At 39.1% G+C, this 16,209-nt stretch overlaps 2 protein-coding genes and 2 long non-coding RNA genes across 4 annotated transcripts in view; 1 reads left to right on the top strand and 3 right to left on the bottom strand.

The window, feature by feature from the left end:
* The window catches only part of LOC119485161, a 569,585-nt gene that overhangs the window by 276,461 nt on the left and 276,915 nt on the right, over positions 1 to 16,209 (bottom strand). The window lies entirely within an intron of this gene.
* Positions 1 to 16,209, top strand: part of LOC119485160 — a 60,030-nt gene that overhangs the window by 21,037 nt on the left and 22,784 nt on the right. The window contains exon 3 of the long non-coding RNA XR_005206200.1: positions 5,062 to 5,169. This is a non-coding gene — a long non-coding RNA (uncharacterized LOC119485160). The remainder of the gene's footprint in view (positions 1 to 5,061; positions 5,170 to 16,209) is intronic.
* On the bottom strand, positions 3,164 to 4,691 carry LOC119485156 (kallikrein-15-like). Its single transcript, XM_037764510.1, has 4 exons — positions 4,560 to 4,691; positions 4,400 to 4,461; positions 3,882 to 4,039; positions 3,164 to 3,748 (listed from the first exon to the last, which is right to left on the bottom strand). The coding sequence occupies exons 1-4, from the start codon at positions 4,643 to 4,645 to the stop codon at positions 3,596 to 3,598; spliced, it is 459 nt and encodes a 152-aa protein (XP_037620438.1). The 5' UTR covers positions 4,646 to 4,691; the 3' UTR covers positions 3,164 to 3,595.
* LOC119485158 (trypsin-like) lies at positions 4,600 to 6,943 on the bottom strand. The gene is made up of 3 exons (XM_037764512.1): positions 6,830 to 6,943; positions 5,578 to 5,773; positions 4,600 to 4,736 (listed from the first exon to the last, which is right to left on the bottom strand). Exons 1-3 carry the CDS (start codon positions 6,867 to 6,869, stop codon positions 4,697 to 4,699), a joined length of 276 nt encoding a protein of 91 aa, XP_037620440.1. The 5' UTR covers positions 6,870 to 6,943; the 3' UTR covers positions 4,600 to 4,696.

Genomic DNA, 16,209 nt, shown 5'->3' with positions numbered 1-16,209 from the left:
GGGCTAAATCAAACAAGGAGGGGGGGGGAGTTCATCTCAAGGAGACTAAATTAACTTGTCTCATTTTTCTTTCACTCTCTCCAGCTCCCCTCCCCGGGTCCTCATTCCAGACTGCTGCCAAGGAAATCCAATTAGGAACGTTTCAACATGGCTGACAAACGACTCTTCGCACCAGCTGCCCTTCTTCCTTTGTTGAATTGAGCTCCTATATGGACGGATGGAGGGAGGAATTAAGCGAGAAGCAATTACCTTTCCTCCGCATGTGCACGCCCACTCACATATTATCACACGTATGAAAAAAATCACACATTTGTACGTTTAAACACATGCAATCAGGCACATATAGAGACTCTGGCCGACGTTCCACACTCACAACCACTTATATGAAATCAACACTGACACACACTCATCTTGACTGTACATGCATGCAATTACAAACAGCAGACAGACCAACACAAAGGTATACCTTGCAGTAGTCATTACGAGGCAACGGCAAGGTGGAAAATCCATTTTCTCCACATGACCAATTCTTTTTCCATTATAGATTATCCTCAAGCTACTGCAGCAGCCAGAAGCTGTAGCACACACACGCACGCACGCACGCACGCACGCACGCACACACACACACACACACACACACATTAAAGCATACAGTGCAGTATCAAAGCACAAAGGGCACCATTTAAGTAAACAGTATTAGAGGTATTAGACATTCACAGACAGTCATTATCATAGATATATATTCGGTTGTACAAATTAGTTTTTATTTGAGTTTTTCTTGACCTAATGTTTTTTTTTTTCTTGTCAAATACCAGATACTTTAACCTCTGCATGTTACGATGCAGGTAGGTGGACCCAAATGCAGGACACTGACAAGAGGGAGGTGAAGATAAGATGGTTTATTTAAGGAACGAGCAAACTAGCAGGCAGGAAGGTGGATGATCCTGAGGCACGGGGGGAAAGAACAGTTAATGTCAGGCTCCAAAACAACACTAGGAATAATTCTCAGAAAAACTGAGGTGAGCAACTACCATCGCAGTAGCTGAGACAATGATCAGACCCCTGGATGTGTGAAGAGCCGAGGTTGAAACACTGCAGGGCTGATGAGATGATGTACTGCAGGTGTGTGGCTTGGAGCAGGTGAAACAGCTTGGTAGCAATCAGGGAGGCGGGAGAGTGAATGGAGAAGCCACACACACACACAGCCGTGTACTTCTATCTTTGTGAGGACACTCATTGACATAATGCATTCCCTAGCCCCTTACCCTAACCTTAACCATCACAACTAAATGCCTGATCCCAACCCTTACACTAACCCTAACCTAAACCTAATTGTAACCTGGACCTTAAAACCAAGTTTGAACCCTCAAACAGGCCTTTGAAGGTCCCAAAGAGAGGACCGGCCAAAATCCTCACTTTCCAAAAATGTCCTAACTCTGAAGGTCTAAAACTCAAAGTGGTCCTCACAAAGACAGGTGTACAAGAACACACACACACACACACACAGACAGACAGACTAACGGGGGACCACTGGAAACACAGGAGAGAGGGAGACACTGGGAAAACAGCTGGAGCACGGCGGTGACACTGCACGCCTCTAAACATCCTTCAAATGAAACAATCTGAGGTTGACCTGCTCACAGCTCATGTCCACATGAGAAGACCATAACTAGTGACGAGGGATCACAAGCAGTGGTGGGATGTAACTAAGTACATTTACTCTAGTACTTTGCTCATGGGCTCATGAATAAACCGACGTGGCCTAGGCGACAATGCAGCGGTGTGAGTGGGCCGAGACAAGAGAAGACTAGCAGCATGTCCATATAGTCATTATCAACACAGCAGCGTTACTATAGCCTGCCTAGTATATAACTAAACTGATACACCCCTCTGCAATATCACTGAAATATGAAATGATTTAAATTGCACCATCTTACAATAATTGTATTATTTTAACCCTTTAATGTCCTCACAAAGACAAAAGCAATGGAATGATTCTCTCTTTGTATTTTTCATGTCGTTCGGACAATAATACCAACAATCAATATTTTTTATTTTGATATAGGCCTCTACCAAACGGTTGTCGCTTCATGGCAAAAGTAAAACACAAACCATGTACTGTTATTATGTTACTAATGTGTTAGTATACCAACATATAGTCAATTTGTTACCATGTAAATAGTAGTATTACCAGTACTAGTTATTATTTCTATGGATTTATTCTAGATGTTTACCATATTTACAGAAAGATAAAAAAAACATCTCAGAAATGATCTGAAATCATACTGATATGATGGTTTCATCAAATACATAATGGAATAAAATTAAATGTATGATCTTAACAAATGATGTTAACAACAGTGGATGTTCATATTTTTGTTATCTTAACATTAAGATAACAGCACATTTTTAGACAGTAAAAAAAGTCATACTTATTTATTCAATCAATTATTTCACATATATATATATAAAAGCTGATGTAGTATTAAATTGTGCAGAAATCTGCTTGTGTACTTTTTCTGTGACACTGAAAGAAAACAACAACCTGTAATGATTGTGAGTCATCTTCATTTTATTTAAATTGACACAAGCTTGTTAAAGAGTCATGTTTATCACAGTTATAAGTATTTTGAAAATAATATTATATTAGGCGCCTTGTAGTTTTTCAATACAATCACTGTATAATAGCATGCAAAATCTGTTATGTTTAAATATGGGAAAATTTGTAAAAACTGTAGATATCTTTTTGGTGGTGAATGGTTTCATATTCGTTATAAACTGACCGAGCCTCGGTCCACAATATGTTTCATCCTGAGCCTGGGTAAAACAGAGATATTGTTATAAAACTCTGACCAAAAGACTCTCCACTGCTCTCCCCCACACCCTAAAAAAGCTGACAATAAAAGCAGACTTCTGAAAGAAACACAAAACCACTCCCTTTTCCTGTCCCTTCTTCATTAAAAATAAGGTAGTAATTTGATTAATTGGTAATATGAATCAGCTATAATCAATGTTATTATAAGAAGAAGCTGCCCCCACATGGCCAAAAAACAATCAGTTATAACAGGTTTAAAGATATTGATTAATGGAGTATTAAATTGTGCAGAAATCTGTTCATGTACTTTTTCTGTGACACTGAAAGAAAAACAACAATCTGTAATGATTGTGAGTCATCTTCATTTTATTTAAACTGACACAAGCTTGTTAAAAAGTCATGTTTATCACAGCTATCAGTATTTTGAAAAGAAAAGCAGACTATTATATTTGGCACCTTATAGTTTTCCCAATACAATCACTGTATAATAGCATGCAAAATCTGTTACGCTTACATACAGTATGGGGAAATTTGTAAAAACTGTATATAAAACTGTACATTTTTTTTTTTTTTTACCAGAATAAGTTTGAAAGTAAGAATCTGTAATTTGTAACTCAGATACTATAAATCTCTTACAAATAACAGTTTAACATTTAATCAATTGTAAATATATCAATTGCAAATTTAGAGTAACTCAACAATTTTCTTAATGCAGGAGAAATTCCTGTTAAATGACAGGACATTTCATAGTATAACACACCCTTATCATCCCACTCAGGGTCAGGCAATACCGATTGTATTACTAATCCATTTCATGTATTTACAGACGTCCATGAATCCAGCTGGTGCAACAGTGCCATGGGTATCATTACCGACGAAAGCATTGACACCGTAAATCATACCATTGAACACCACTCCTCCACCAGAGTCACCCTGTGAGAGAGAGGTATATATTGTTTGTTACAAACTTTGATTTTTGTTTATTGAAATACTCATTTATATTAAAGTGGTAAAATGTGTAATGACTTGTAGAAAACATATAAAGTTAGAAACCATGCCCACTCACTACGCTTGCATCCACTCCAGGACGTTGGTAACTTTGCCAATGTTGATACCCGTAGAACTCGTCGAACCCTTCGTAGTTCTTCTGCAAACGGTCTTTGAGATCCTGACGGTCAACAATCGTGGTCTTTGCACATTGGAGAACATCTACTATACCAGGTTCTAGATGAAAATAGAAAAATAACGTTTCTTTACTAAAAAAATCAAGAAGCTTCATTATTATCTACTTAACCTGTAGACAGAAAATTATTCCACCAAGATTTTTTAAGCATCAAACATCATCTTTAAATTAGGATATTTATCTGATTTATTAAAAGTAGATAAATGTGTCAATTGGTTTGAAAAGAGTGTTGTGAAAACGGTGTACGGAGATTTATGTTTTTTTTGTATATACAGAAATATAATTAAGAAGCTGCAAACATTTAAGACTAAATTTATATGTATTTAATGTAAATATGTGTCAGTAGTGTTACCAAACAAACACTAACTGTGATAATTGTAAAATAATCAAGATCTTCTCACCTCTTTCTTTATTAGGGCGCAGAGTTTTGGCTGCACGACCTGCAATCTCAACTGTATCACCTCTGAAATACAAGACAAAGAACAAAAAGAAACAGTTTATCTCAGAGTTCCTGAAGAGTTGAGATTTCAGACTTATTAAAGGGGGAAGATCACAACTCACATCTTGAGAGGATTACTACAGTTAGGAAGTCGAACAGGTTGAATCTGAGTAGGGTTAGTTAGCTCCAGCAGCATGATGTCATGCATCCCATAAAAGGGGACTTTGTGGTCACGAGCTGTGATGTTCTCCAGTGTCCCTTAACCTCCTGGATGGATACCTAAAACTGCTTTCATAATCCTACAAATAAGTAAAGGTTAAAGAGAATCATCACTGAATTACTGTAAATACATAACACATATCATATTTGAATAGGTCAGTACCTACTGAACATGAACATAATCAATGCTATCTTCTTTTTGGGAATGCTATAGTTCATCACACCATTACTGACTGCTGCTTCAGGACTTCATAACATTTATCAAATGTATGAGTGACAGTTTCATCTAAAGGTATAATATGTAAAAGTTGTCTGTTACTGTTTGTGAACAACCGGCGTTCAACGTCGGCCACTCCTCCTCGGCTCAACGAGCAAGCGAGGGAGAGAGAGAGCAGCGGGTGGAAGATCTTGGTGGTAGTAACAAATATTCAAACGAGAACTTTGAAGGCCGAAGTGGAGAAGGGTTCCATGTGAACAGCAGTCGAACATGGGTCAGTCGGTCCTAAGAGATGGGTCCCGGGCCCGGATCCGAGTACCCTTGACCCCAAAGACGAGTTTGTTTGATTAGTGTGAACACTCCGTACCGTACTAATGTAAAAGCTGAGCGGTTGGGGACTGGGGAGGGGGGGCCATCATACTTTGGCACCGTACGAGTCAATCGTTCTTAATATGAAAACGGACTAAGTATAACTAATGCCTTTCTTTTTTTAAGTTATTTTTTGGGGGCATTTTTAGCATTTTTTATTGACAGGACAGTGGATAGAGTCTTGGAAAGGGGAGAGAGAGAGAGTGGATGACATGCGGAAAGGGCCACAGGACGGATTCGAACGCAGGCCATCGCGGTTAAGACTGAGCCTTGTTATATGGGCGCCCGCTCTACCAACTGAGCTAACCAGGCGCCCTAACTAATGCCTTTCTTACCTTTCTGAATTCCAGCAGTGTTCTGCAGTCAGAATCCACCGGTTACTGATCAGAGTGCCGCCACATATTGTGAAATTTTCACCAGGAAAAGCTCTATACTGTCTCACTTCAACATGGTACAGACGCTCAGTTGGTCCACAATCTCGACCTCCGATGATTCTCTTCTGCAGATCCACCACTGTGCTCGCTGTGACACCTGAAACAGAAAGTCCTCCACCAGGTGACTGTGAGTTAGAACAGTGGTTGTTGTAGAGAACAACTCATCCACTCTTCAGAAAGTTATTAATATACATGTTGAACTGTGATAAAAGTTGTCTGATTGTTCCTATGGAAGCCCAGCATAACAGGGTTTTTTTACAATAGGTAACACACACACCTCTATGAGTTCACTTTTTCAAAACTGTTCAGTTCTCTTTACTGACATGAAACTCAGCACAACAGTTAATCTCACATCCAACCAAACACTTGATACACATCTCAGGATCAACTACACTGACACCATCTGTCTCCTAACAGAAACACTATCACTCAGAACACCACAACCTAAAACAACACTAACAACAGGAAGCACATATATACCACTATTGTCTTTGAAGTATCTTTTATCTATTTATGTATTTAATTATTTAGCATAAACCAAGATTTTATTACAGCAAAGAGAAGGACACTTCTGTATTGCATGGATTCCTCTATGGGGATGAGGAATGGAGAGTAGGGTAGGTTTTACTGTAATAGACTGTAAACAGAAACAACATTTGTAGCAGGCAGCGCAGTTTGAGTTTCCCTGAAAGGCCTGACTTCTCAGTGTTCTTAATGCCATCAACCATCTGCTGTCTCAACCCCTGGATCTGCCCCTCATCACTAAGAGCTGCATCATACCTCCTATTTTAACTGGCTTCTCTAGAAAGAAACAGGCGAGAGCCATTATGAAAACAGAAACCAGCCAATACAACTGAGAAGTGTCTGTCATTGTTCAGTCAGAGGTCACTTCACACCTCCAAATGATCTGGAACTCAGCTGCCAGGATATTAATGAGCATCAGAAGAAGACATCAAATCACACTGGCTTCCTTTACACATTTTAAAATTGATTTAAAAGTACTGTTGCTTATAGATTTAAAAGTCTCTTAACACCCTATGAGAGGTGTAATAACAGCACTTCTGATGGATTACCTCAAAATACATTATTTAAATAAAAACTATGTCAAAGCACATAGATTGGTTAAAGTAAGCAGCAACAGGTGACTACTCACCGACCCACAGCAAAAGGAGAAGACGCGTCATGACACCCATCTCGTTCAACGTCTGTCCTCCTGGTGGAACAGTGGGGCCTTTTTAAATCTGTTCACACTGTCCTGTTGGCCTTCGAGCCACCAATCACCTCATGAAGGTTTATCAACACAACCCCATTGGCTACAAAGGTCTGCACGTATGCAAAGTTAAAGCGACGACAGGACAGTTACTACAATACACACACACTACAATATCCAAAGAGAAGAAAAAAGCATCAGATTAGACCAACATGAAACAGACATCATCGTGTGCTCCAGTAGAAGAACACAGATATTATTTAAGTATATAATGGAGAGATTCATTAAAGATGGCTTTAAGTCAATATTTTAAGTGAGAGGAATTCCTTTAAAGTAATTAAGTGAAGTTGTTACTGTATACCTGTACTGTAGGTCTATTAAAACACTCCTTCATATAACGTCTTCATCTTTGTCCAGAAACATCCCCAGAACCCCGTTAGGATCCTCCTCTAAAACCAAACAGATCTCTGTTCTTCTACTTTCTTCTAACCTCCTGTATATGAGGTTGTATTATTTTATTCAATGTGAGTGGAGAGGAATATTTATTGGATGTGAAGCAGGACATTCAAGTTTTCCCAGATGATGATGAAATATAATGAACCTTTAATAAACAGTGGTGAGTTGCAGAGGGACGAAATGTTAAATGTTCAAATACCAGAACATATAAACTGATGAGGGGAGGTGACATAGCTCGGTTCATGGTCTTTATTAACTAACGCCATTTGTGTGTGTGTGTGTGTGTGTGTGCGTGTGTGTGTGTGTGTGCGGAGGCTGTTCTCTCAGACGGAGCTCTGATAGTTCACAAGTCAAATTTGGGCTAATTTAACCTCATTTGAACTCTAACGTTGCTGCTCTTATGCAAAAACACTAAAGACTACATGTAGGTGGATAGTGGTAAAAAAAATGTTATATATCTTTTTCTGTCTGTCTTGGGTGCTCAGAGTATTTTCATATGTAACTGTCCTCTGCAGATTAAACAGCAGGTTTTATCTCACTTACTTAGTAAAATATTCCCTCTTGCTGTTGGCTTATCCAAACAGAGGAGTTCAGGTGAGGCAGTAATAGTCTGTTAATTCATAAAGTTTATACTGGCCTCATGGTGTGATAGTACGCCATATTTTAATAAACTAAACGTTAGCACACTACGGCTACGTTGTCCGAGCAGGGAATGTAACCAAATGACAATTTAAATCTCACTATCTCGTTTACACAACGATCTTTGTGTTCACTGACATTTTAAAATTGGTGGTCATCTAACAGAAACAGTATATTGTATATTTTGCTGTCAGCTTTCTGTATTAGGATGTAGTCTGTATTTCCAGGTAATAAGTCAGGTATTGTTCTGTATTGATACGTTTTGATCACACTGACAGTTCACTCAGCAGTAGTGAGGAAACTCTCTCTCTCTCTCTCAAATGCATGTGCACATTCAGACACACTATGCAGTATCAAAGCACAAAGACCACCAGATAGCCTGTCATATGAGAAATGATCAGTCATTGTACCACTGAAGAAGAAGAAGAAGAAGAAGAGATGTAGATATTCTGTTTGGCTTTTGCTTGACCTAATGTTTGCTGTTTCTTCTTGTGAAATACTGGAGACTTTAACCTCTGCATGCCTGTAAACATCCTAGACAAGACTAGAGTAGAGAGAGGAGGTCCAGGATAGATGTAGTGAAGTTAATGATTGACTAGTTAGTTGATAAAGGCTATGAACTGCGCTATATCACTTCCCCTCATCAGTTTATAGTCTTTTCCTCCAGTGCTTCGGTGCACTTTTCTCATCTTTGAATTGCGTTCTTCAGTTAAAATAAATAAGAATCCTCATAGATTTCAGTTTATTGTAGAGAGAGAGAGAGAGACAGAGTTTCCTCACTACCTTTGAGTGAACTGTCGGTGTGATCAAAACTGAACAGAACAATACCTGACATATTACCTGGAAATACAGACTACATCCTAATACAATAAGCAAAATATACATTTTACTTAACGTATCTGTTAGGTCACCCCCGATTTTAAAATGTCAGTGAACACAAAGATCGTTGCGTAAACGAGATAGTGAGATTTAAATTGTCATTTGGTTACATTCCCTGCACGGACAACGTAGCCGTAGTGTGCTAATGTTTAGTTTATTAAAATATGGCATACTATCACACCATGAGGCCAGTAAAAACTTTATGAATTAACAGACCTCACCTGAGCTCCTCTGTTTGGATAAGCCAACGGCGAGAGGGAATATTTTACTAAGTAAGTGACATAAAACCTGCTGTTTAATCTTCAGAGGACAGTTACATATGAAAATACTCTGAGCACCGAAGACAGAACACACAGCAGAGCCAGCGATCACATTTAAATTAAGATATTGAAAAAGAAAAATGTACCGCTGTCCATTTACATGTAGTCTTTGATGATTTTGCATCAAGCCTGAACTGTCAGAGCCCGTCTGAGAGAACAGCCTCCACCCTCCAAACCCCTCTACACACGCACGCACACACACACACACACACACACACGCACACACACACACACACCTCTTACTTGTAGCCTGATTAGTTTCCATAAAATGTTTGCGTCGTGTGTCTCATGGATTTACAGAGTGAATCGAGAGACACTTTCATGCCTCCTACCACATGACTCTCTTTCTTTGCAGAGGGATCGATAGACTCATCATACAGAGACCTCATGCTCTCGAATACAGATTAGAAACAGAGCTCCGAGACATGTTAGAGTCATTAACAAAAGACCCTTTCAAACAATAGTACAAAACGTTGCATCAAGGCAGAACTCAACATAAAAGTGAATTAAAACACCAAGATGCTCATCAGCTATTCAACCAGGTGCTTTCAGACAATATCATCCTCTTCCTCCTCAGTGGTCCCGAAACTGCAGCATTCATGATCACATACAGATCCACCTTAGTGGACACATCTTCACTCCCAACTCGTCAAATACCGACGCTTGGTCAGTGTCCCTATACGCTTCAAACATGTCAGTTTCTGCTCTGCATAGTGTCTTTTCAAAATAAACTACTTGGTTAGGTTTAAAATACAGAAGTTTGGGTTAAAATAAGTTTGTTTCTTACGTAAAATGTGTTATGTAACTGGCGCTAGTTAAGTTACTTAACTTATGTAACAGTAAATAAGTCAACGTTGACTTGGTTTCTCCTGGTGAAAGTCCTGTGTTTGTTTGACCCCCGTCCATCCTCCCCTCCCACCGGCCCTACGCAGACTTTCTCGCTCTTCATACCACGTCAGTTGCTCTGACCGTCTAAAAATGACGTGGATGGGTTTACGTTGGAGTCAGCTGAAAGCCCGGTGGCTCTCATACACATGCTAAATGGTGCCTCATGCCTCGGTATCAGACGCCGATGGGCCACTGACCAAGCTGCGGTATTTGACGAGTTGGAAGTGAGAACTGGTTGGATTAGTGGACACTGAAGTGATTAATTAACAACACGTAACACTAGCATGCTTATGAGGATTGTTTTTAAGAAGCCTTCTGGGAATAGAGCAATATGGCATAAATTTGTGAATATATTACGCAGCAAATGTCACTACGTCACTTCCCACAAATATGCTCCACACAAGGAAAAACATCCCCCTCCAAAGAAAATGTGCAAAGCTGTTACTATTGTAGGCCTTAGATGCTTTAAGATAGGGAACAATTGCCATTGTGGCAATTTGTCGTGTTGTGATTTGATCATGCTTTTTATGCTAAATGCAGTACCTGTGAGGGTTTCTGGACAATATTTGTCATTGTTTTGAGTTGTTAATTGATTTCCAATAATAAATATATACAATAATTTGCATATTTGCCTCTCCCATGTTGATAAGAGTATAAAATACTTGACAAATCTCCCTTTAATCTCTCAATTAATCGCGATTAACTATGGACAACCATGCGATTAATCACGATTCAATATTTTAATCGATTGACAGCCCTACTTACTTATATATAAAGTTGGTGAAATCAAGGAGGGAGGACTGACTGAAGGACCTGCAGCTCCTCGTGGTATCACTGATGGAGAAAATGCTTTACTACTTGTTATATATATATATAAAAAATAAGTATGTAAGTAAGTTAACTTGGGTTTTGACCAGAAGTGACGCGAGAGGGAGGAGCTGAGTACAACCGAACGCTGAATATTTTCAGGCAAAAAATGTTACAATTAACTTTCATGAACTGAAAGCACACTGTGAAAGGGTTAAAGCTCAACGTTAAAAGACCTGTCAATCACGAGGTAGCCCCGCCCTAAAGCATCCCCTGCTTTATGGTCTATTTGACTCTAAATGGGACCATCATTTACTAAATGAACATCATGCTGTATTGAAGAAGATTTGAAACTAGCGATTGAGACCATAAACTCATGTTTACAATGTTTACTGAGGTAATAAATCAAGTGAGAAGTAGACTCATTTTCTCATAGACTTCTATACAATCAGACTTCTTTTAGCAACCAGAGGAGTCGCCCCCTGCAGGCTGTTAGAAAGAATGCAGGTTTAAGGCACTTTGGCTTCACTTCTCAGAACCGGAGGTTGCTGCCTGGTCCTGAACTTAAACTTTATATAAATGGCCAATTAGGCTTGTGTGTTTTGATATAAAAAGTGTCCCAGGGGGATTGTTCTTCTCTTTGACTACGAAGCTCAGTGTGAGTAGAGCCAGATACCGTCGCACCACCAAGACAGTGGAGAAAGTCCTCAAGGATGTTTTTCAATGCACATGTTGCTCAGCATGACTGAACAATTTTTTTAAGGAGCTCCTTTGTTACCACAAAGGTTTGCTTAGCAAACAATTAGACATATATCTTTATATAACAGGATGAATGAACACTGTTGGATTGATTGTTTTAGTGATTAAAAAGCTTGACTGACGCTGCCCCTTGAGCTCTCTGTTTTTTTTTTTTTTTTCTACACTTAAAAGAAGCGGAGCTGTCACACACGGAGCGTTTTTGTGAAGGAAACACTGAATTTCCTTTAAAGCAGCTCTCGCAAGACTGATGCAATCTTGTAATATTCTATCTGAAAAACACAAACAAACGGCTCTTCCTTTCTGTCATGCCGGTGTCTTGGGATGCCTTTGTATGTTCCGCAGACATGCTGAAGTCCATTAATAAATGAGTGTGCTGTTTAATATTCCACACTGCTGCTGCTGCTGCTGCTGCTTCCTGTTCACTGGCGTGTTTTGAGCACTCAAGTCTTCATGTTTATTACAGCAAAGTATATAAAGGCATATTGTCTACTGAATCAAACTGTATTCATTACAATCAAGCTTGACTCTTGATTATTTTGAAGTGCCATTATTGCTACTTAGCCACTGACTTCTGCAGGCTGCATTGCTTCAGCATGGGGTTAATGTGCTGGCTAATGGTGGATGCTAGGAGGTTAGGGTATGTTAGCTTAGTATGAGACGCTGGTGGGTTAGTGTATCACATAGTGCCACTGTAAAAGCTGCTTAATTAGTTTTAATTGGGAGGAAATGTTGTTTAGGTGCCATAAGGGCCGCTTCTAGACACATGGCCTCTTTCCTGTATTTATTAATCCGGTATGTGTGTGACGTCTATTCAAGAGAGAGTAATTCGGAGATGAAGAAAAACACATTTTGCATGTGACATATATTAACAACATTAATTCAGACAGCTGGCAATGATAATGTGCCACGCAACAACTCAATAAAATTCAAAGTGGCAAAAACACTTTTGAAGTGGCTCAGTAATATTGTTGCAGCAGTTGCAACATCTTCATCACTGTTTTCCACTGTTTTTCTCTATTTTCCACCATCTCGTGCATGACTTCTTTCATTTGCGCACTTGTTTTGTGCCCCAACACTGAATCGCATTGCTTTTACGGCTGCCAGAATCTAGTTTCCCCCACAGAGATCATCAATCATCTGATGTGATCTAGACATGGAGCTGCTTCGCGGTGCAAAAGACAGGAGAGGTGTGGAACAGCCCCAAGGAGATTAAAATGACCCTGGCATGTCAGATTCAACTTCAAATATGACTTTTTCTTTTCAGCTGAAAGTACCATTATTGTCAGGAAAAACAGTTTTTGACTTTATTACTTTTTGCAGAGAATATTTAGATTATTTGAAGAGTGGCTTAAAGGAGTAATTCATTTATGTGATTAAATTGAAGAAACACATGAGGAGTTTTTGGTTGATTTTACTAACATGATGTGATCATTTTTAAGGGAGTAGCCATGCTATGAGACATGCAGTCATACAGGAACATCCCCCCATTTGCTCTGTCATTCATACGCCATTTGGTGAGCCTGATTGTAACGACTACCGTCACGTTTTCAGAATTTTGGTACCGGAGCATCGGTTCTCGTGACATCCCTAGAAGGGATAACAATGGTGTTGTACTTGAGGACAGTTGGTAGTGTGAGTGGGAAGAATGGACCAGCATGCAGGCATCCTCTGCAGACAATTAATGAGAAAAAAAAATCTTCCACTACACAAAAGACCGGCCTTTCTCCATTTTCCTAAAGAGTGAAAAACAGACCAACCAATTTGCTGCCTTCAAATACCTTTTATACCCTTTGTCTTTTTGTAGTTATTTTGTCTCTTTGTAGTCGTTTTGAGTCTCTTTGTAAATGTTTTGTCTCTTTGTAGTTGTTTTGAGTTTATTTGAAGTTACTTTATGTCTTTTTGTAGTTATTTTGTCTCTTTGTAGTCTTTTTGAGTCTCCTTGTAGTTGTTTTGAGTCTCATAGTAGTCTTTTTGAGTCTCCTTGTAGTTGTTTTGAGTCTCTTTGTAGTTGTTTTGAGTCTCTTTGTAGTAATTTTGAGTGTCTTTGTAGTCGTTTTGAGTCTCTTCGTAAATGTTTTATGTCTCTTTATAGTTGTTTTGAGTCTCTTTGTGATTGTTTTATGTCTCTTTGTAGTTGTTTTGAGTCTATTTGAAGTTATTTTATGTCTTTTTGTAGTTATTTTGTCTCTTTGTAGTCTTTTTGAGTCTCCTTGTAGTTGTTTTGAGTCTCATAGTGGTCTTTTTGAGTCTCCTTGTAGTTGTTTTGAGTCTCATAGTGGTCTTTTTGAATCTCCTTGTAGTTGTTTTGAGTCTCATAGTGGTCTTTTTGAATCTCCTTATAGTTGTTTTGAGTCTCATAGTGGTCTTTTTGAATCTCCTCGTAGTTGTTTTGAGTCTCATAGTAGTCTTTTTGAATCTCCTTGTAGTTGTTTTGAGTCTCATAGTAATCTTTTTGAGTCTCCTTGTAGTTGTTTTGAGTCTCTTTGTAGTCATTTTGTGTCTCTTTGTAGTTGGTTTGTGTCTCTGTGGTTGTTTTGGTCTTTTTGTAGTTATGTTTGTCTCTTTTTTGTTTTGGTCTCTTCAGTTACTTTTTGTCTGTAGTCGTTTTGTGTCTCTTTGTAATCGTCCTGTGTCTCTTTGTAGTCATTCACTGTCTCTTTGTAGTTGTTTTGTGTCTCATAGTAGTCTTTTTGAGTCTCCTTGTAGTTGTTTTGAGTCTCTTTGTAGTTGTTTTGAGTCTCTTTGTAGTAATTTTGAGTGTCTTTGTAGTCATTTTGAGTCTCTTCGTAAATGTTTTATGTCTCTTTGTAGTTGTTTTGAGTCTATTTGAAGTTATTTTATGTCTTTTTGTAGTTATTTTGTCTTTTTGTAGTCTTTTTGAGTCTCCTTGTAGTTGTTTTGAGTCTCATAGTGGTCTTTTTGAATCTCCTTGTAGTTGTTTTGAGTCTCATAGTAGTCTTTTTGAATCTCCTTGTAGTTGTTTTGAGTCTCATAGTAGTCTTTTTGAGTCTCCTTGTAGTTGTTTTGAGTTTCTTTGTAGTTGTTTTGAGTCTCTTTGTAGTCATTTTGTGTCTCTTTGTAGTTGGTTTGTGTCTCTGTGGTTGTTTTGGTCTTTTTGTAGTTATGTTTGTCTCTTTTTTGTTTTGGTCTCTTCATTTACTTTTTGTCTGTAGTCGTTTTGTGTCTCTTTGTAATCGTCCTGTGTCTCTTTGTAGTCATTCACTGTCTCTTTGTAGTTGTTTTGTGTCTCTTTGTAGTTGTTTTGTATCTCTTTGTAGTTGCTTTGTGTCTCTTTGTAGTCATTTTTTGTCTCTTTTGTTTTGGTCTCTTTGTAGTTATATTTTTGTCTGTAGTCGTTCTGTGTCTCTTTGTAGTTGTCTTGTGTCTCCTTGTAGTAGTTTTGGTCTCTTCCTGGTTGGTACACGTCTCTTTGAGCGACATTTTGTAGGTGAAGGTCAGGAGGGGCCCCTGACACTTGACCTGTGCCCGCTAGGCCCGTTCAGTAATTCATCCATGCATTTGACAATAAAGAACTTGAATCTTGAATCAAGGAAGAAAAGAAGGAGCAAACAGTGATGTACAACAAAAGAATCAAATAGGTGTTTTTATGTAGAAGGAAATGACATAATAGATATGTTCTTGGATCCCCTGGCAGGCTGTAACCAGCAGTGGTTGATTCCATAATGGGCTTTCAGCGTGGCAGGCGACACGGTGTGTGTTTCTCTCCGCCGGCAGGAGAAACAAGTTGAAACGAGGAGACGAATCTTCTTCATTTGGGAATCCATCATTCTGACGCAAATCCAAACATAATCGCAAGAGCACGATGTAGGTAGCAGCTCAGCCCGCCTCTTACCCGCCGTCTCAATAATGCAGTACTCAGACTGACGCATAGTTAGAGGCTTGCACAAACATGCACGCACACACATAAATGGATAATAACTCTGACCAAGACTGATCTCGTTTTAATGCATTTTCTCTATCCCTTACATGCACATCGTCTTACGCACACACATCGACACCATGTATTCCGTCTTTTATCTGTTCCATTCACACACTCAAACACACAAACACACACCCCTCCCATGAGTCTGAGAGGTGTGAAATCCCCCGGTCGAGGTGAGAATTGAATGTTCATTATTCATGAAGAGAGCCCTCCCTCAGCACACACACAAACAGGCGAGCACGCAGCCTCACAGGTGATTTATAACGAGGGAAGCCATTAATAATTGATGCAAGATTTTAATACCTATTCATCCATCACTATTTAGCCACAGTGGATGCTGCTCTCTGGTTACCACTCCCATTATTAGCCTACCAGACACCCAATAATCAGTAGGTACACTGTCATCCTCATGCACAACGCCCCCTCCTCTTTGATAGATGATCAAATACAGGACAGGGGAGATTACAACAAAAGGCTCAGCATCTCACCAAGCAGTGGTCAGCGTGTTCCGGCTGTTAATTATTGCAGCACTAGAACCATACGTGCTATATGTGGTACGACGGAGTTTTAGGGCCACATTGAGGAAAAACATGATCTGAGATTATGAGAATAAAGTCATAAGTTTACAAGAA

Source organism: Sebastes umbrosus, chromosome 3 (assembly GCF_015220745.1).
Source record: "Sebastes umbrosus isolate fSebUmb1 chromosome 3, fSebUmb1.pri, whole genome shotgun sequence".
NCBI lineage: Eukaryota > Metazoa > Chordata > Actinopteri > Perciformes > Sebastidae > Sebastes > Sebastes umbrosus.
Note: the sequence above shows the minus strand (reverse complement) of the source record. Positions and strands in the feature narration are given on the sequence as shown.